The 21,661-nt window shown below is 45.9% G+C and overlaps 1 protein-coding gene across 1 annotated transcript; it reads right to left on the bottom strand.

The window, feature by feature from the left end:
• Nucleotides 1-5,811: 5,811 nt before the first annotated feature.
• ALKAL1 (ALK and LTK ligand 1) lies at nt 5,812-19,784 on the bottom strand. The gene is made up of 5 exons (XM_027042799.2): nt 19,460-19,784; nt 11,903-11,956; nt 10,083-10,163; nt 8,926-9,002; nt 5,812-6,719 (listed from the first exon to the last, which is right to left on the bottom strand). The coding sequence occupies exons 1-5, from the start codon at nt 19,629-19,631 to the stop codon at nt 6,690-6,692; spliced, it is 414 nt and encodes a 137-aa protein (XP_026898600.2). The 5' UTR covers nt 19,632-19,784; the 3' UTR covers nt 5,812-6,689.
• Nucleotides 19,785-21,661: the final 1,877 nt, after the last annotated feature.

The raw sequence follows: 21,661 nt of genomic DNA, 5'->3' as shown, positions 1-21,661 counted from the left end.
AGCTCAGGTCATGATCTCACGGTTCGTGAGTTCGAGCCCTCTGATCTTCTGTCCCCCTTGTCTCTGCCCCTTGTCTCACTCACACTCACTCTCTCAAAAATAAACATTAAGAAAATGTTCTACAGACGTTATTAATGATGAATTTGTAATGAGAAAATACTCTTTAATGCCTTCAAATTAATTTCTAGGGTTTTATAGCCCTCTCGGTATCTGTTTCTTTAGTCTACAATTATCTTATTGAAGACAAGTCAAAATATTTATAGCAGACTTATCCGCCATTAGGGTTTCCATCCAGTTGATGGTAGGGACTAGAAAATGTGGGGAGAGACACGGAAGTCTTCCCAGAGATGGTAAAACCTCTAAGACTGGAAAGATAAGCCACAGCCAGGCAGAGTGGTAGGGCACTAAACACTGAGGTTATAAAGAAATACCAATAAATGTTCATCGTAGTTGAAGTAAGTTTCAAAGACACGCCTCTAATAAATTTTGGAGGAAGTTTACTTTTATCTTCTGGAGCGGAACATTTAATCATCAATCAAGATGCACAATTTTAGGAGCTGCTCTTGACACACCTGGAGTTTGTCTTCCATCTTGGCTGAGACAATCCACTCACCACTTGCTGAGTCTGAATCAGAAGCGATGTCACCACTGAGCACGACAGGAATTCAAGCTTCTGCTGGTTTATGTTTCCTGTAAAGAATCTGTTTGGGTTTCCCTACTGATGTGTTTTGGTCTAGACAGCCATTTGGAACAAATGACATCATTTGCTTTGGCCAAAGGAAGATGGCAAGTTTCGGAGGTGTTTTTTCACTGATCCTTTGCGTGCACATGGCTTTCAACATAAAATCGTTAATAATGACAAGAGATGGTTCAAATGCAAGGCTGTCTCTCAGTTTGGAGCAGATAATTACGGAACACAAAGGTTTTGTAACGAGAATCAACTAACTGTAGCTATGGAGAGGGCTGGTTTTCCTTTTTGTAACGCCTATGCTGTCTGGTGGTAATGACTTGTGTCAGCCCCGGGATCACGCGGGCAGGGCAAGCCCGAGACTAACGTCTTGTCAGAAGTTCACGGCATTATTCTCGGGACGGGATGATGACCCTAAGACCATAAAGGTGGGCGCAATGCGTACTGTAAGTCAGGGATATTTCACTTTTTTTATTTAACAATATGTGGTGCTCAGTGCGTTCTGACACTTTGCTAAGCCCTTTAATATTAGCTGATCTGTTTCTCCGAGAGGTGGTTACTGTTTTTATCCCCACGCAGGCGAGAACATGGCAGCACCAGAGGTTTGGTGACTCACCCAAGGTCATACAATCGGTAATAATTCACCTGTTCAAAAAGTTAGCCAGAAAATTCATATGACAGACATGTATCTGTTGGATTTATTTGAGTGCCTACTGTGAAACTTGTTTTTCTTTTGTTCCAGAACCCATCGCCTTCCACCTCCTGCAAAGCCTGCTGTACTGACTTGTGTGCCTCTCGGTCTTTAAACAGGACCAAACCTCTCATATCTTCCCAAAAACTCCTTGGGGCTCACACTTCCCTCCAACCATGCCTTCCCTCTCGCCTCGGCTGGACGCTTTGAGCTTGGGGAACGATCGTCTACATTCGGGGGCCTCCACTTCTGTCCCCCCATTATGCCACCACCTATTCCCCTAAAACCTTTGTCCCCAGACTCGCTGATGTTGCCAGCACTAGTCACATCCCCATTCCCCAGAGCCTGTTTCCCAGGACCTGGGTGAGGCCCTTTTTGCATCCCCTGCTGTAATGTGCTCTCAGAGGCTTCCGTTAAATCAGTGGTTCTTAACTTACCAGGGTGTCATGGATCGACTTCTACAATTGAATGGAAGCCGTGGGCCCTTTCGTAAGGAAAATGAAGCACGGCTAATATAAAATACAAGTTATATGCGTGTGTATACACATGAGTGTGTGTGATCCGTTCACTTTCAGAAGGGATTCACAGACCACCTGGGAGCATGACGTGGGAGATTAAGCACTTGTCGTCTGAATTCTGATGACTTCCTCACAACTGCCCCTGTGCCACTCCTACCTGTACACGCCACAGGTCCTGCAACGGCCTCTGGTCCCCATGTAGTTTCCCTCCCTCCCCCAAACCTATTTTTGTCCTCCTGTGTCCATAGGTCCAAGGACACCAAACAGCACGTAATGTCAAAGACAGATTTTCCTTGGGGCGCCTGGGTGGCTCAGTCAGTTAAGCGTCCGACTTCGGCTCAGGTCATGATCTCACAGTCTGTGAGTTCGAGCCCCGCATCAAGCTCTGTGCTGACAGCTCAGAGCCTGGAGCCTGTTTCGGATTCTGTGTCTCCCTCTCTCTGACCCTCCCCCATTCATGCTCTGTCTCTCTCTGTCCCAAAAATAAATAAACGTTAAAAAAAAAATTTTTTTTTTAAAAGACAGATTTTCCTCAAGGCTGAAGCCTGAGCTGGAGTCCTAACATGTGTTCCAATGTCACTTCACAGAACTTTGAACAGAACTTTCACTTGGCAGTCAGGGAATGTTCTAGCATTCTGGACACCTACTCATCATGACTGGGAAGCTCAAGAAGTCTTTGAAAAAGTATTTGTTTTCCTTTTTGTTTCGTGACAGAACTGAAGAACCCTGTCTGAACACACACCCCCCAGTTCGGAGGAGGGATTAGCCCCATTGTTGAAGGTTGATCTTCCCCCTGCGTAGGCTCTGCCTCTCAGCCACAATTATTCATCAGCGCTGGTATTGGGCCTCACCACTGCTGTTGTCCCCAACCCACAAGAACGAAAAGGCAGCCACTCCATTAAATAGCGAGAGAAGGCCACCAGGATGATATCGCCCTGGTGCTAACTGACCACTCACTCAAATATATTTTGAGATGTGCAATAGGGAACATTTCACTGACCAGAGGCAGACAAGTGGATAGAATAGTTTCTGTACCTCAACCTCTTCTCCCTCTCTCTCCGTCCCCCCCTCCACCCACCTCCCCGCCTACGATGGGCACAAGCCGAAGAAGCTGAAGACATCACCTCTGTCAAGGATCAAGAGGCATCTCAGGGCACTTTGAGAGATGTGGACAGATGGTTTGCCTTGCTCAGGGCTACACAGCAGGGATCCTAGGAGACGTTTCCAGAAGCAGGGTATTAGGGGACTGCCAGGGCAAAGTCAAGGTAAAACTCAGAAACGCATCACGAAACCTCCATCGGGACCAGATTAGAAGAGGGAGCCAAGATTCTTCAAAGAGGATAAAACGAAATCAAATTGAAGAAACTCCCAAGTTAGAATGCCCATCAGATGTCAAAAAAATAGCAGTTCGTGAGCCAAGCAGGTCACAGACTTTTTTATTTGACTGGCATGGTGTCTTATCCTTTTTCTCATTCAATGCCAACATTTAGAAGTGGAGATATTTTACGTCGAAGTCCAGATCCCAGCCTTCTCAGGAAAATCACAAGGAGGCTGCTAACACGGCAACACCAGCCTGAGCTGAAGCCCACCACCCCCGTCAATTCCAACACCAGCCACTGTCCCCCTGGCTCATTCACATCGTTTGCATGAGTCACCTGGCCCCACAGGCATTTGATTTTCCATGCCCAGGGTTAAATGGCACTCCCAGTTTCAGTACTGTGCTCATGCCTGTAAGTTGGATAAACTGAAGCAGTTATGAAGGGGAAATGAGACAGATGATTTGTCCTGTGGGGTTTGCACAAGTTTACTGCCTAAGTAGGCGACCCTCTCAACAGTGTTTCATAAATCACTGTTTGCCTCTTATTACAAATTACAATATGTTCTTAATCTCGTTCGTTATGCTATGAGATAACCTTACTCCTTATTACATAAAGCACCTACTATGAACCAGTCACTTTGCCAGGCTCTAGAAATACTTCGGAAGATAGGTGATCCTCCGTTCGACCTTATTTATTGGGGAGAGATGGGTAAGTAACAGACAAATACCATTATTGCATAGAGTGATAAGTGATAGGAAACAAATTAAGCAGAGTAGTGTGGGGAAGGGCTGCTTCAGACAGGGCCAGATTTTCTTATCAAGTAACCATTATAAATTTTTTTTTTAATCTTTATTTTTGAGAGAGAGAGACACAGAGCGTGAGTGGGGGAGGGGCAGAGAGAGAGGGAGACACAGAATCCGAAGGAGGTGCAGGCTCTAAGCAGTCAGCGCAGAGCCTGACACGGGACTCAAACCCATGAACCGTGAGATCATGACCTGAGCCGAGTGGGACGCTCAACCGACTGAGCCACCCAGGTGCCCCTCAAGTAACCATGTTTCAACATTCAGAAAAGTGATAACACACACACACACACACACACCCCACGCCACCTCCCCTCCCCCCAACACCCCCCCGCCCCCCCATCACACATGCATCCTGTCTTCTAGATTCTCTCAAGGGCTAGTTTTAGTAACTCCATCCTGCCTTTCAAAGCAAAGGCAATAGAAGGTGAAATGGAAGGTCAGGTCATTATGCAGATAGTTCAGAGATTCACTGGGCTGTCTGCTGAAACCCTTAGGTGACCAGTGGAGAACAGCCAATTTAATTGACCTGGCGCTCAGTATTCTGGAGTAAACATTGTTAACCTCCCGGCTTGCTGCTGGCACAATGAGATTACTTCTGCAATGCGGGGATGTTACTTTGTTACTGAGTAACCATGAGCATTCTCCCCTATTCATCTTTCAACCACTTACTTCCCCACGTGAGAACATTTTCTCCATAGAGACAAATTAAAATCTCTTTATTTATTACTCTCTCAAGTTCTCCCTATTGAGTTCACTACAATGAGCAAATGAGTATCCTTCAATGAAACACACTGTTAACTGGAGATATTTTTAATCAATCCCTAGGCTTTAAATATACAGAGATAGCGTAGAATACATTTCTGAGGCACAGTAGTCATCTCTGGGAATGCTTACAATCTAACTTCATAGAACTCCATCGGAAATAATTTACCTTATAGAAGCCACACTAATCATGAAGCCTCTTTGGCCTACTCTTTTTTTTTTTTTTTTTTCAGCCTAATATGTCTTACCATTAAGTTCTTACCTGTCATTATTCAATAGCCTCTTCTTCACTTTTACAAAAATAGCACTCCAACTATCGGGGTGCCTGCCTGGGGGGCTCAGTCGGTTAAGTGTACAACTTTGGTCCAGGTCACGATCTCACGGTTCGTGAGTTAGAGCCCCCGCATCAGACTCTCTGCTGTCAGCACAGAGCCTGCTTCGGATCCTCGCCTCCCTTTCTCTGCCCCTCCCCCCACTCTCAAAAATAAATAAGCATTTTACAAAAGAGCCCTCCAGCTCTTAGAAAGTTAAGAGCAAAAGCTACTTCATTTTTTCTGAATGTTGTAAATACCATAATTACTACATTAAGTGCAATGAACTAAAAAGGTGGTATTTTTCCTGTTCTTTACTCCATAGCATTATTGCAAAATTCCATTCCACCTCCTCTGTTTTTTAAACATAATTACTTGTCTTTGCCCAGAAGCCAAAATAAATAACACTGAAATTGAAAATGTAGCTTCAGAATATTCCTGAAGCCAAAGGGCATTTTTGAGCTTGTTTTTCTGATGGATAAAGGAGAACGTATGTTTACACACACAGACAGGATACACTCCGATATGGGAGAGACCAAACGTGGTGCACCATACAAGCATGGGCTAGTACAGACATGCCTGTGTCCCTGACGCCCACACGACAGAGGACGAGCAGTGAGAGGCAATGCCTGTGCTGGCTATGCCCTGGCAAACCACTCATGCTGTGTCTACTTTAGAAGGATGGGGGTTTTCTATCATTTTATTGTAGGGTTCTCATTTTTACACTGTTGCTTTTACATGAAGCTGTTTCAAAGTATCAGAATGCGATACAGGCTGGCTCAGTCAGGGGAGTGTGCGACTCTCGATCTCAGGGTCATGAGTTCCAGCTCCACGGTACACGTAGAGATTACTTAAATTAAAAAAAAAAAAAAAATCCAAACAGAGCATCCAGGCAGCCCACATATTCTCCTAACTCCATAACATATAGCTCTCCTCTTTTTATTTAGGACAGCAGTACCATATGTCCAGACTTCAGAAAGACAGGAATTTTCTCAGGAGACTAGTTAGCAGTTTAGAAAATACATATTTATCCATATATACATATGTAGTAATCACATCCCAATAGTATAACTTCTGCGACAAATAGATTCAATTCAAAGAAAAGCAACACAGACCTTTTATATTTCAGTTTTAATAGAATTCATATTTCCAATTAGTGCAGTTAAAGACAAATCTGAATGGGTGTATTTAAATATTATTTAAAAGAATTGTAAAAGTGGACTTCATACAGGATTATTCAAAAAAATATATTACTTAAATCATTTCTCACCAGTACTCTGAGACATAATTTACGTAATTAAATATTTAATTCATACCTATATGGAATATTAACCATATAAGAAAATAATATAATAAGCATAAAAGAATAGCATACTTTTTTAATATTCTATTTACGTTGTGTGATTTAAGCATTGTTTTAAAACATTTCAAATTACTCTACACACAAAGATAAACCAAGAAAGACTTCGTTGTACGGAAGGACACAACTAATCAATTATTTCTGTAAAATCTCAGATGAGATTTCCATCTTAATACAGCATAAAATTAGATGCTTCCCCTCTTCGTACAGTTAGCATGATTCCAGGCACTTTTTCCTTCAAGCTGCATTTATATTCTTAAGCAATGCCTATCAGGGAGAAGAAGAAAAATGTCATTTATAATCTGGTTTTTAATGTACTTAAAAATATGTATAGTTTTAATATAGTCATATTTTATTTTATTTTGCTTAAAGAATCTGTGGGCTAATCCTGAGAATATAGGCTAATGTGTGTGTGGAAGGGAAAAGGGTCAATCAGTACTTTTAGATACTTCAATTATGACTTCCCCACTAAAGTGTTATGGTATCTAAATAAACTGAAAAATGAACTTGGCATCACCTAAACAACTTATAAATATTCCTAAAACGTAGTAATCTGTAATTCTGTGTTTCTAATACCTTGTTAAATAAATAATGAGAAACACATACTCCTATAGAGGAAATCACTAAACCTCTAAACTCTACAGTTTCCAAGGAGGGTATTTATTAGCTCTGTCTTCCACGAATCTAGTCTCAGGGGAAGTTAGCCGGTAGGCAATATTTTGTATTACAGCACAGTACTTGTTTTTTGAGAACTTTTGCAGTTAATATGTTGTTTTGGACTTTATGTTTATTTACTCATTCACATAAAATATGTTAAAACCAAGAAAGATAAATGTGGCTTGATTTAGGTAATTTCAACAGCCTAATGAATTTTCTTTATTTGTACATGTTTTACATTATTCACAAGGTTTGAGATAGATTGAGAGTAATTAATTCAAGTACCTTGCCATTGAATGCTAAAATGATCTAGCTCATTTTCTTAATCTAAAAAAGAGAATTTTTAAAATTTAGCAACTAAAAATATGCAGAATTAAGAGTGCCCATTATTATTAATTTACCATCACTATTTATTTATTTACTTATTTATTTATTTAAATGTTTATTTATTTTTCAGAGAGAGACAGAGTGTGAGAGGGGGAGGGGGAGGGAGAGAGGGAAACACAGAATCCAAAGCAGGCTCAAGACTACCAGCTGTCAGCACAGAGCCCGATGCAGGGCTCGAACTCAAGAACTGTGAGATAATGATCTGAGTCAAAGTCGGAGGCTCAACAGACTGAGCCACCCAGGAGCCCCCTATAATTGCAATAAAAATAGCAATGCAAGTCAGGATTGTCTTAGTAACTGGCACAACAAACCTGTGAGATGAGTTACTTGGGGTAGATTAAGTCACATAGGCCAGATGGAGATATATGTAGATACTTCTAGACTACAGGTATCCCATGACTTCCATTTCTACCCTCACAAGCTATGAAACTAGTTTCTTTAAAGGGACTTGTCCGTGGTACTGAAATACTGACCCCCGCCCCCACCTCCCCCAAACAGGTTGGCTTTGACCTGCACTAGGAAAGAATTACTGAGCAGAAAGATCTCTGCAAAAAAATGAATGTCTTTCAGTCTCTTGTATAGAGTCTACTTTTGTAAATATTATAATTTTCATCAGATTTATTTAGGTTATCCAAATACTTTATTACCCTAGGGCTCTTAGGGTAATTTAGCCAGAATGAAAATTCTGACTTACCATTTCAGTCTGGCAAAGTATATGCTAGAGCAGATGATGATTACATGGTTATGTTTTTGATCCCTTGCTTTTTCTTTTATTCTTCCAATACTTTCTCTCTTCTCCTTACCTATCTTGCATAAACCAAAAGTTTAGGACCCAGCACAAATTTTATTATATCTTTTGACCAGCTGAAAAGAAAATAGAGCTTTAAATAGTTTTGTTCATCTAAAGTCTACCTGCATAAGGCTTCTGCACAAAAATAATATAACCCCAAAGGTCGAAATATTTTTAAAAAATCAGTCAGTAAGCGTCCAACTTCAGCTTGTCATGATCTCACCGTTGATGAGTTCGAGCCCCGCATCAGGCTCTGTGCTGACAGCTCGGAGCCTGGAGCCTGCTTCAGATTCTGGGTCTCCCTCTCTCTCCCTCTCTCTCTGCTCCTCCCCCACTCACACTCTGTCTCTCTCTCCAAAATAAATAAACATTAAAAAAAAAATTAAAAAATCACTCAGGACTGGTAAGGCTGCCAAAAAGCTGTTTACCTTACTTAATTTAATCACTGTTGAGGGCATTTGTAATGAACTCAATAAAGCAGTCTGTGCATTTAGACCAAGCTTTAACACTAAGTAAAAAATCCACAGGTTAAGTTCATTATGTGTTGCTAACATCAGCTATCTGGCTTTTTCAATTGTTCAACATTTCTTAAGAAAGTTAGCCTGTCAAACAGAATAAGAAAAATAAATAAATACATACTCCTAGGGCAGGTCTTGTCTGTGAGCACAGGGGACTCACTGCCAGCCTTGTAAGCAATCTAGCACATCTCTTGTAATCTAGGAAAACATTTAAAGGTTAATTACGTATATAGTTACTACAAGTGTCGGGAAAACCATGTTATTATTGTCACTGATTAGTAATGAGAGCTACAATTTAATAAGCACCCAACACAACAAATGTTTAACCGGGGTCTTTTCATGAATTCTCCTCCTAACACAATCAGGGAGATGTTACTGTTGTTCACTTAAGAGTCAAACATGAAAACCCAGCGTCCAAATGTCAAGAATCTATCTCATACCCAGCGAGCAGCCTGAGTCCAAAGAGCAAGATGTCCCCACTGTGCCATGGGATCACTCAGTCTGCTTTGATTCCGGTGTGATTCATTTCCCCAAGTCATTGAACACAAGCAGTTTTGAAAAAAATTATAACTCGGACTCAACAACCTGAGTAAAACTGAATATTCCTCGAGATGGCCAATCTAGTGAAGAAGAAGCAAAATGCTTAAAATCCATTTACCTAAAAAGGGAAGTCTAGGTTTAGAAAGGGATTTAAAAACAGCTGAATTAGCTCACGTGATCATGATTTAGGCAGTTTCAATGACAGCATTTAAAATACTACGTTTGAAATGACTATTAACTTCAGTAACTTAAGTGTCCAAAAGAATTCATTAGAGCAACCCTTAAAACACTATGCTACCATTGTCGAGAACAACGGATCACTCGTTGTATAAATGATACAATATGAAACTGTTTAAAATAACTTAAGAGGAAATTCTGACTTCCCCTTCACCATCATCTTATTTTTGTGTTTCATTTATATGACAAAGCACTTTATGCCAAGGAATTTGAAAAACGATAAAAGGTTTAAATCTCCGACAAACATTTCATCCAGTAAGGAAATCTGGCTATTTTCAGATTTGGATCTAGTCCCAATTATGAAGTTCCGTTCCTTACACCGTCAACGACGCACACAAACGTTACTTAAGTACTGTCAGTGTTAGAAATAGCATCTCATACAATGTTTAGTCTATTTCCAGCCACAGAGAGTGGAAGTTTAAAATTACATGCATTTATTGCTGGATACAGACTTTTTCTAAAAGAAAAAAAAAACAACACACAACTATCCAAACTACTTACAAGCTGGCGTTGAACAATCCCTGGTATTGTGATACAGTCGATGGAAATGTATGCTACATTCATCTGGAAACGTGATTGGCCCTATGGGAAAAGAAAAGAACATTTATGATAAACATAGGCATGTTTTCCAAACAGATTTGCTAGCCTTTATGGGCGGAGATATTACAACCGTAGCTTAACATCCTTCCATGCCCTTAAAAGAACTTGTCTGGAAGCACTTCTGCCTCTGTGGGAGGCAGTACACTGTAATCTGTGAAAAATCATCTAAATTCACTATCAATTCTCAACATTCCACATAATGGAACCTTCAGTTTCTAAAGAACTCTTCAGAATAACTAAGAGAGAAAAGCTCTAGACAGAAAAAAAAAAAAAATCTCTAGAAAGCAAATCAAGAGGATGTGAAAAATAAAAAATAAATATCTTTGGTCCCCTCTTTCTGTTCTTCAGTTTTTTAATTTTTTTAAATATTTATTTATTTTTGAGAGAGGGAGACAGACTGCGAGCAGGGGAGGGGCAGAGAGACAGGGAGACACAGAATCTAAAGCAGGCTCCAGGCCTGAGCTGTGAGCACAGAGCCAGACGCGGGGCTCAAACTCACGGACCGGGAGATCATGACCCAAGCCGAAGTCGGATGCCTAACTGACTGAGTGCCACTCAGGCACCCCTCTTCAATTTTTTATTTAATAGGAATCAATGTTTATATGCAGAGAGCCTTATTCCATTTTCTAATTATAGTAATTTGTGTCTTATTAGTGTCAAGGACTATTGTAAAGTGAATAGGGCCTTGAGACTTCCTTTTTATTGCCACAAATCCCAGACAGTCCCCACCAAAATTCACCTCTATATCTGGAGTCTGGCTTTCTGGAAGTGGTAGAAGGGCCCACAGTGGCGTGAACAGAGTACCTAGACACAATACTGGGAAATTCCTTACACTTGCTGGGGCTCAGGGGGGTCTTGGCTTGATACGCAAAACCATTGCTCTGAAGTTGATTAACGAACATGGCTGCTGGCTTCGGTTAAGTGGGGAAAACTGTATCTTCCCCAGCTTATAGGCCTGAGATGTAAACTAAGGAAAGGTAGCTGGGACGATTAGGAATGGCCAGGCAAGAGGAATGGTCAGGATGGGGGTGCTTGGTTCAAAACAATTTAGTGATTTGCTAGCACTGGAGGCACAGGATGCTTTCCAATGATCTCACAAAGTTGATATGAAGAACAAAACAACATCATGGAAGAGTATTCCATGCTTAAAGTATGGTGTATGAAAGCCCGTCTTTCCCCTAGACAAAAAAACCTCTATTGCCCCCATCAGCTGGAGAGCTTGGTCTAAACTCCTTACATTCTCTTTAGGACCCTTCACAGTATGACTCTAGCCTACATTTTCAGCCATAGTTTTACCCAGTGGCCACACACACCTTTACCTAACCATACCCCACAGTGCACCCACACCGTCTACCTGTCCTGCCCCCAAACTACCATGTTCTCAAAGAATTCCTTGTGACCAGAATGCTTCTCTCATCCAGGAAAGTACCATTCATTCCTTAGAGCCCAACATAAGTACAGTGTCGACTACAAGCCTATCCTGCTGGTTCTTGGCAAAATTACTCACTTTCTGTGTACCCCTAAAACTGTATTTACACTTCTATTTCTTACCAAGGTCGGGATTATATTACCATTAATACAAGTTAATGGCATCTGTCCACTTCCCTAACTGGACTGCTGAGATTCTTACAGACATTTCCCTTCAAATGCCAAGGGCCTAACACAGTAATTTGCACACAATCTTTTTATTTAATTGAGTCACTGGTAAATTTCGTGCTTACCTGTGAAATGCTTTATTAATTTGTCTTTTAAGTTCGAATCTTTTAGGAACATTTCTGCAAAGAAAAAAAAAAGTTTTAGGATCTGTGGGAGGCATTTCCATCATGAAAAACATCCTTACAAATAGGCTATAACGACAGGCACCTGACTCATGAACTCACAGTGGGTCATGCAGCCGATTCCAAACCTGTATCTCTAGCCCTGAAGGTTCCCTGGGGGCTCCAGACCTCCTCCGGGGCTACCCGCTTGCCCCTACCACTCTATCCAGGAAACTTACAGGCCTCTCAAAAGTACACAGCCAGACCTGAACGTCTGATTTCCCTGCTGTCCCAGACTCGCATCTCCCCCACACTCCCTGGTCTCCTACCTGGCATCACTCTTTACTCTTGGCTCGGGCCAGATATCAAGAAGACATGCTTGACTTTCCTCTTTCCCTCTCTGCTATATACGATCCATTACTTGATTTCATACATTCCACCTCCAAAAATGATCTGAGACCCATACACCTGTGTTTCCTCTCATTACCACGAGACTGGTCCAAGCCGTCATACTTTCATGACTGTACCTGGCCAACAGCCTCCTGATGGGTCTTCTCCGTCCCCAACCCACTCTCCCCATCACAGCGGGAACAAATGAACGGAAATGGGCTCCAGGCCAGGATGTTCTCCCACTTAAAGGGCTTTGCACTTTAGTTTTTTTTTTTTTTTTTAACTTTTATTTTAGTTATTTATTTTGAGAGAGAGAGAAAGCGCGAGCACGGGAGGGGCAGAGAGAGAGTCAGAATCCCAAGCAGGCTCTGTGCTGCCAGTGCAGAGCCGGATGCAGGGCTGGAGCACACGAATCACGACCTGAGCCCAAGTCAGACGCTTAACCGACTGAGCCACCCAGGCGCCCCAAGGGCTTGGCACTTTAAATAAGTGAATATAAAAACTCAAAGTGCATCCCACCCTTCACCTTGTATTCCCTATAAATACACCGCCCAGACAATGCTATTTATAAAAACAGTTGGGGGAGTATGCGCCACTCTTCTAGAGGAAAAGAAAACCTACACGTTAAAAAATCTTGAACCTGATGTTTGTTGGCAGTGGCAGATTTAAACCTTCAATGTCCTTATAACTGAGTCCTGTGCGCGTCGAACATCAAATGAGTCTAATGGGGGCGCGAATGCTTGTCACCTCCCTATAAGTGAGTCGGAATGACCACGCTGATTTGTGTGGCCTTGTTGAGACAGGCACTGTAAAACGAAGACTCGGGAACGCTAACGCCCTTTACATCCTACAGTTAATGAGGGCTGTGAGAGCCCCTCCTTGCCTGGGCGGCTCCCTGCTCCCCGCAGCCCTGTGTCAGCCCAGAACAGCATTGTCAGGGCTGTAGGCCTGCGGCTGGAGTGGAGCTCCCCTCCCCCTGACAACAAACATCTACACTTTATGATCCATCCAAACTAATCCAGAAAAACAAAGCAACCGTGACGATGTAAATATCTCTTTATATAAATATCTCGGTGTTCTCATCCGTTAGAGTCCAGCTTGAACATGGGTCCTTCCTCCATATCTCTCTGCAACCTCTCAGCCAATTGCTGAGCCAGTTGGCTCCTGTGGTGTCAATACGCCACGTTTTATCTGGCAAAGCAGCTCCCCTGGCCCTTTCTGAAAGCTGAGCCGGCCGAGTGCAGAAGGAGCACTTTGGCGAAAGCATGTTCGAAGATCAGAGTAAGTCTAGTTCCAAACGTATTTTCCACTATAATTTTAGTATTTAGACCTGGCACGATGGTGACACTCGGGTTTGGAAGGTATACGTTTTAATTTTTTTTTAAGTTTACTTATTTTTGAGAGAGAGACAGAGTGCCAGTGGGGGAGGGGCAGAGAGGGGGAGACACAGAATCCGAAGCAGGCTGCAGGCTCCGAGCTGTCGGCACGGGGCCGGCACGGGGCCCGACACGGGGCTGGGACCCACGGACCACGAGATCATGACCTGAGCCGAAGTCGGACGCTCAACCGACTGAGCCACCCAGGCGCCCCAGAAAGGTACACATTTTAAATAAATTACCCCCTCTTATACATCCCCACTGCACACTTTCTAACTTCTATAAAGGAAATTGTCACATTCCGATTAGCATAATAGTGAACTGTGGACATGTCTGGCTCCAAGCGATATTGTGGGCTCTTATGTTTGTAAGTTTATTTATTTATTTTGAGAGAAAGACGGAGAGGGCAAGCAGGGGAGGGGCAGAGAGAGAGAGAGAGGGAGAATCCCAAGCAGGCTCTGCACTGTCAGCGTGGAGCCAGACGCAGGGCTCAAACCCACAAACTGTGAGATCATGACCTGAGCAGAAACCAAGAGTCAGACCCTTAAGTGACTGAACCACCCAGGCACCCCTATTTTGTACCTATGTCTAATGATATAATATATAATTATGAAAAACAATTATGAGAAGTTTAACCAATACAAATGCCTATGTCAAAAATCAATGCATTACTGGATTATGTGAAACACTGAATAAAAACTTGTGGTTGGTATATTTATTTGCAGCCCCCCACGGGCAGCACACATCAGTCTCACTAGGCCCACCTTCAAGACAGTAAGTGATGTCTGTTGCCTAAACTGACCCTGTTATCAGCGCCAGTAAAGAAAAGGCCCGAAGCAAGGAAGAGGGTGGAAACCCAGAGTCAGACACTAGACCGACCCAGCCACCCATGCGCCCTCGTGGGCTTCTTAAGGAAAGGGACGATGTCTTGTTCATGTGTTATCACCTGCAGGATGTACAATAGTGCCTTGCGGACGGAACATCTAGGAAATGTTTAAGGAATTAAAAGCTGAGAGGATGACCCCTCGAGGAGGTTGTTACCTTTGAAATGAAAACAATCAATGCTTTGCTTGAGCTCAGACAAGTCGCCAAGAGAAACCATACTTTTAATACACTGGAATTGTCATTTCAAAGTACAAACATAACATAGGAACACATAGCAGGTTGACGCGAAGGAAACAGAGAAGTGATCACTAAGTTGACACCCCAAGCGATAAGCAAGAGAGGTCTAGGTGAGAAGAGACGGGACGAACGCCCCAGAACAACAACAAAGAAAGGCGATCTCCAGTAAGATGAAGACTGACAGGTGTCTCCTGGCTGACGAGCGGAGCCCAGGGGCGCGGTGGGCAGGAACAGAGAACGGAGGGCCAGCCGGCACCCGGGCAAAGGTGGTGAAGAAGGGGAAATCATGCCTTTCCAGTTCCTGTATTTCTGAGGCTTTAACATCTGAAGCCTTGCTGGCCCCGGAGAGATGGCCCCTCTCGGAGCTGGCCAGCGATTCCTGGAGAAAGGAAAGCCCGAGCGCACCTTTCATCTGCAAACCAACCAATCCACAGCCCAGGCCCCTACGACCGGCCTCATCCAGTCCTCACACTCAAGGCCAAAATTCTCCCGCCCTCATTCCCCAGGGCCAGGAACCAAACAGGTACATACTGCCCTAGACTCTGGAGCCCGCCGAAATCATTCCAACTGGCCGGTCCTAAACCAGCTCACCTTGCCCCTCCTGAAGAAACCACTCTGCTCCCGACCAAACCTGGCGCTTCCCCCTCTGCCCCTAGGGGCACACCGTGACCCGGTTTCTAGGGAACTGTGAGCAAAACTTCCTCCTTCACGACAGTCATTTCCAGGTCTTGCCACGCCCGACTGAAAACAAATCCCGCGTACATCTCAAAACACGAGCGGTGGTGGATACAGGCATACCTTGAAAATATTCCAGGTTCGGTTTCAGACCACCACAGTAAAGCAAGCCAAGTTCATCTCTGCTTTCCCAGTGCCTACGAAGGTTATGTTTATATTATACTGTAGTCTGTTAGGCGTGCGATAGCATTACGTCTTTTTTTTTTTTCAAGTACATCTTGGGGCGCCTGGGTGGCTCTGTCGGTTAAGCGTTCGACTTCAGCTCAGGTCATGATCTCACAGTTCATGAGTTCGAGCCCCGCGTCGGGCTCTGTGCTGACAGCTTGGAGCCTGGAGCCTGCTTTGGATTCTGCGTCTCCCTCCTCCCCTGCTTATGTGCACTCTCTCTCTCTCAAAAATAAATAAACATCAAAAAAAATTTTTGTAATAAATAAATATTTAAAAAGTACATATCTTAGGGGTACCTAGGTGGCTCAGTCGATTGAGCATCTAACTCCTAGTTTCGGCTCAGGCTATGATCTCAAGGTTCTTGAGTTCGAGCCCCACCTCAGTCTCTGTACTGGTGATGTGGGCCTGCTTAGGATTCTTTCTCTCTCCTTCTCTGCCCCTCCCCCGTGCTCGCTCTCTCTCTCTCTCTCTCAAAATAAATAAACTTTTTTAAAAAGTACATATCTTGGGGCGCCTGGGTGGCTCAGTCGGTTAAACATCCAGCTTTGGCTCAGGTCATGATTTCACAGTCTGGGGGTTCGAGCCCCATGTCGGGCTCTGTGCTGACAGTTCAGAGCCTGGAGCCTGTTTCAGATTCTGTGTCTCCCTCTCTCTCTGCCCCTCCCCTGTTCATGCTCTGTCTCTCTCTGTCTCAAAAATAAATAAACTTTTTAAAAAAGTACATATCTTGGGGCACCTGGGTGGCTCAGTTGATTAAACATCCAACTTCAGCTCGGGTCATGATCTCACGGTTGGTGGGTTCGAGCCCCGCATCGGGCTCTGGGCTGATGTCTCAGAGCCTGGAGCCTGCTTCCGATTCTGTGTCTCACTCTCTCTCTCTCTGCCCCTCCCCCGCTCATGCTCTATCAAAAAATGAATAAATGTTAAAAAAAAATTGTTTTTCTTGAAGTACGTATCTTAATTAAAACATACTTTATTGCTGAAAAGTGCTATCACCTGCGGCTTCAGCAAGTCATAATCATTTTGCTGGGGGGGGGGGAGAAGAGGTCTTGCGTCACATGATGGCTGCTGACTCATCAGGCTGGTGGCTGCTGAAGGCCGAGATGGCTGGGGCCATTTCTTAAAATAAGATAGGACAACAGTGAAATTTGCCGGATCACCTCATTCTTCCTTTCATGAACGATTTCTCCGTAGCATGTGATGCCGTTTGATAGCATTTTGTTCACGGCAGAACTCTTTTGAAAACTGGATTCAATTTTCTCAAATCCTGCCATTGCTCTATCAACAAAGTGTATGGAACATTCTGAACCCGTGACTGTCAGTTCAACAGAATTCACAGCATCTTCACCAGGAGGAGTAGGTTCCATCCTAAGAAACTACTTTTCTTGGCTCATCTGTGCGAAGCAGCTCCTGATCCGTAAAAGTCTGATGGTGACAGGGCAGCAATCCGTCACGTGTTCAGGCTCCACTTCTGGCTCTAGTTCTCGTGCTGTTTCCATCGCACCTGCGCTTGCTTCCTCCCTGAAGTCCGGAACCCCGTAATGTCATCCATGAGGGTTGGAAGCAACTGCTCCCAAAACGCTTGTCCCTATTGATATTCTGACCTGTTCCCGTGCGTCACGAATGTTCTTAATGGCATCTAGAACGGTGAGTCCTTTCCAGAAAGGTTTCCGATATGCTCACCCAGACCCATCACAGCAGTCACTGTTTGGCAGCTATGGTCTTGTGAAATGTACTGCTTAAATGATAAGCCTTGAAAGTCCAAATTACTCCTTGACCCATGGGCTGCGGAACGGATGTTGTGTTAGCAGACCTGCTAACGACATTAATGTCATTCTACGTCTCCATCAGAGCTCTTGGGTGACCAGGTGCATTGTCAATGAGCGGTAATATTTTGAAAGGAAATCTTTTTTCGAGCGCTGGCTTCCATTTAGAGTCACCAGCTGCATTAGCCCTAACCAGAGAGTTATCCTGTCCTTTGAAGCTCTGAAGGCAGACGTTGACTCCTCTCCAGCTATGAAAGTCCTAGATGGCATCTCCTTCCAATAGAAGGCTGTTTCATCTGTATTGAAGTTCCGTTGTTTAGTGTAGCGACTTACATTAATGATCTCAGCTACACCTCCTGGATAACTTGCCGAAGCTTCCACATCAGCCCCTGCTACTCAGCTTTGCACTTTTTTATTATGCCGACGGCTTCTCTCCTTGAGCCTCAGGAGCCAACCTCTGCTCGCCTCCAACTTTTTTTCTGCGGTCCCTCAGCGTCCGTGGAATCGAAGAGAGTTCGGGACCTTGTTCCGGTTTAGGCTTTGGCTTAAGGGAATCTCGTGGCTGGTCTGATCTTCTCTCCAGGTCATTGAAACTTTCCCCATGTCAGCAATAAGGCTGTTTTGCTTTTGCATCATTTGTGCGTTCGCTGGAGTAACACTTGTCATTTCCTTCAAGAAGTTCTCCTTGACAGTCGCAACTTGGCTAACTGTTTGGTGCCACAGGCCTAGCTTTGGGTCTGTCTTGCCTTCCTCACCAAGCTGAAGAGTTTCCAGCTTTTGATTGACAGACATGTGACACTCCTTTCACTTGAACACTAAGAGGCCACGGCAGGATTATTAATTGGCCTAATTTCCAATACTGTAGTGTCTGGCGAATGGGGACACCCGAGGAGAGGGGCCAGCAGTGGTCTCATAAGCGGCCCCTCCCCACTGCTCTGGCCTCACGTCGCCTTGCCTTACTTCCGTTGTCACCACACTGTCTCCTGGCCTCCCCACCCCACCCCCCACCCGTGTCCCCCAGAGGCTGAGGTAGAGCTGGGCTGCGTGAAGCGGCCAAAACAATGTTTCCCCAGAGTGGGCTCCTTCAAAACCAGTTCTGTGAGCTGCAAATAAAGAATAAATGCTAGATTTTGAAAAGAGAGAGAAAGAGAGAGAGAGAGGGCAAGAGAGCAAGGGAGGGGCAGAGAAAGAGGGAGAGAATCCCGAGCGGACTCCGAGCTGTCAGCGGCTAGCCTGACGAGGGGCTCGATCTTACAACCACAAGATCAGGACCTGAGCTCAAGTTATGAGCCAGAGGCACAACGGACTGAGCCAGCAGGCGCCCCCATCCTGGACTTCTGTACCTTGGGGAGTCTCATGACCTCTATCTATGTTGACTAGTTTTGTTCCCCCTCCTTCCTTCATCCCCTCCCTGGGCGTCTAAGTAGCCAGAGATCTGAGCTTCCAGGGCTGATTTGGGAGCCTGGCCTCGGGAAGGTGCGAGTTAACGACAGCCACCTCGGCCGGCTCAAAACCGCGTGTGCCTCAAGCATTCCCGGGGGCCAGCTAGAAGAGGGAAGCAAAGCGGGGCTCCCCGAGCCCGGTCAGGCTGTGTCTGCGTGTTCAGGCAGGGTTCTTGCTCAGTTCTCGAGGCCCGTCAGACCCAGGAGGAGGGGCTTTCAGGGCGGGAACCGTGCGCCAGGCCCGGGTCGGCGGAGGCCGACCGCGGGGTTTCGGCCGCTGCACCTGCCTCCGGAAAGGGCCTCCCTCGCCGGGTCACGCCGGTTCCTTCGTGAGACGGGGTTTTTTGCTACTTAAGTCTCGACAAGGCGAAGTCTAATAAACTCCTTACCTGCTTTCCTGAGAACCAGTCATGTGCAGAGACGGTCCGGTCCCTGCCCTGCTGAACACCGGTGTCCCGCAGCGGGCAGCCCCCGAACACCCAGGGTCAGAGCGCACGTCCGGCCGCGACGGGGACCGCTTACCTGTGCTCCGGGTGGCCCTGGCCGCGGGGAGAAACGGCCACGGCTGGGGTTCCTGGTCCGTGGCACGGGCTCCTCGGCGACCCCGGGGCCTCGCCTGGGCCCCGGGCAGGGACAACGCCAGCGCGAGCAGGAGCAGCAGGGGCAGCAGGGCGCCAGGCTTGGCGCGCCGCATGTCTGCGCGCCGGGACGTCCCGAGGGGTGGGTCGCGGGGGCCGACACCTGCGCGCCTCCGGGTCGCGAGACGGGGACGCGGGGCGGAGGCTGGGGGGGGGGGGGGGCGCGCAGGATGGTCCCAGGGGACGAGGGCGAGTCCCGGCGCACGCGACTCCGCGGCACACGCGAGCCTCGGACACCGGGTCTCGGCTCACGGAACCCGCAACTTCCAGGTCGGGACGCGGCCGCCCGGGGCTGCGGGGTGCGGAGCGCACGGGGCGCCAGAGGCCGGCGGTGCCTGGAGGCGCGACCCAGCCGGTGCAGGAGGCGCGACCTGCCGGGGGCGGCCCGGCCCGGGCGCTAAGTGTCCTCCGGGCGGCTGCGGGGGCGGGGCCGCCACCTGGGAGGGCGGCGCCGGGCCCGCCCACCGCCCACGCCCGGCGGCCCCGGCTCCCCGCGGGGGTTCCCCCAGGACTCCCGGCTGGAGTGCTCCCACGGAGGAGGTCATCGGGGTTTACCCGCGAGCGCAAGGCCGCAGCCGGCTCGATTTTTTTTTCTTTTTTTTTTTTAAGATCGAGAACTCTCCCAATGTTTCGTCCGATGCCACCAATGCAGAGAGGAGATGGAGTCCACCCGCTCTGATTAAAGTGGGCATCTCTGATCAAACTGTGCCGAGAAAATAGTCCCAAGGGCGAGCCAACAGTTTTTCTAGACCTGGAATTAACAACCCGTCCCGGGAGCTGGGGCAACATAGCAGGCTCTTCAAGAGCCCTGCAAATGGAACTTTACCGAGAAAGACGTTGTACAGGTGAATCGCTTTACTACTTTAAGCCTAAGAACCCGGTATTCCCGAAGAAAGCAAAATGGCAGAGTAGAACGGCTTCCACCATGGGAGACACAGAAAAGCAACCTTGGGGAAAGTGCGCCGAAGGAGACTCAGATGGCCCTAGTTAGGTGGAGTAAGTTCTTCCTTACAGCTTTTCCAGGTGAAACGAGAAATCCCTGGACGTCACGGACATTGAGAAGCATTTCAAAAATTTACTGTGCTAGGGAGTTAGCCACCACTATGAAAAGCAGGAAAGCTACAAGGTGAAGAAATGCTAGTGGGCGTGATGCAGAAATAACCGTGCGAAATGCACTCGACATCAACGAGCAGGGGGAGGAAGAAGCCACACAAAGCTGGAAGCTAGATTACTGCTCTCCGTATACTAACACTACAGGAAGTCACCAGTCTGATGAACTTTTCAGAGCCTGACGCTTGGAGCTCTACTTGTTGCTCAGTCCTTAGCCCTGTGACCTCGAGCAAACTGTTTCGCCTCCATTTTCTCTCTGACAAAGTGAAGCGATTGAACTTTCAGGGGTTCTCAGACTGCAAGTAGCATGTGGAAGGAGCATCCGCTGTATGCCTGTGAAGACTGCGGTTCTGGTACCCCCAGGGCTCACGGTTCCACCCCCGAGGTGCCCAGTGAATCTGCCTTTTCAAGGACTCTGGGTAGCTTGGAAGTAATTGGTCCTCGAAACCCACTTTTATTCATTCATCGAAAATCATCTGAATGCAGACTCTAGGCCAGGCACAGTGGAAACACTGAAGCTACCTGCATGGGCAAAATACACAACCTCGTTGTCTTTGCGAAACATCTAGCCTCATGTTTCTGGTTCCCTAAAGTAATGGTTTCATCGTAGACAATCAGGTTGTGTATAGCTAAATTAAATTATCGTTTGTTTTTTCTTGAGTTTATTGTTTATCCTTGACTATTTCTTCTTGCTGCCCCAATTTATTCTACTTGCCTACCTCTTGCTAATTAGTTCGGAAGCAGCTCTAAGTGTTCATGTAGATGCTAACTTTTTAAAAAAAATTTTTAATGTTTTACTTATTTTTGAGAGAGCGTGTGTGTGTGTGAGTGGGAGAGGGGCAGAGCGAGAGGGAGACACAGAATCCGAAGTAGACCCCAGGCTCTGAGCTGTCAGTGCAGAGCCCGACATGGGCCTTGAACCCACGAATCGTGAGATAATGACCTGAGCCAAAGTCGGATGCTTAACAGACTGAGC

Source organism: Acinonyx jubatus, chromosome F2 (assembly GCF_027475565.1).
Source record: "Acinonyx jubatus isolate Ajub_Pintada_27869175 chromosome F2, VMU_Ajub_asm_v1.0, whole genome shotgun sequence".
Taxonomy (NCBI): Eukaryota; Metazoa; Chordata; class Mammalia; order Carnivora; family Felidae; genus Acinonyx; species Acinonyx jubatus.
The sequence above is the reverse complement of the archived record's forward strand: the minus strand, read 5'-3'. Positions and strand labels throughout refer to the sequence as shown.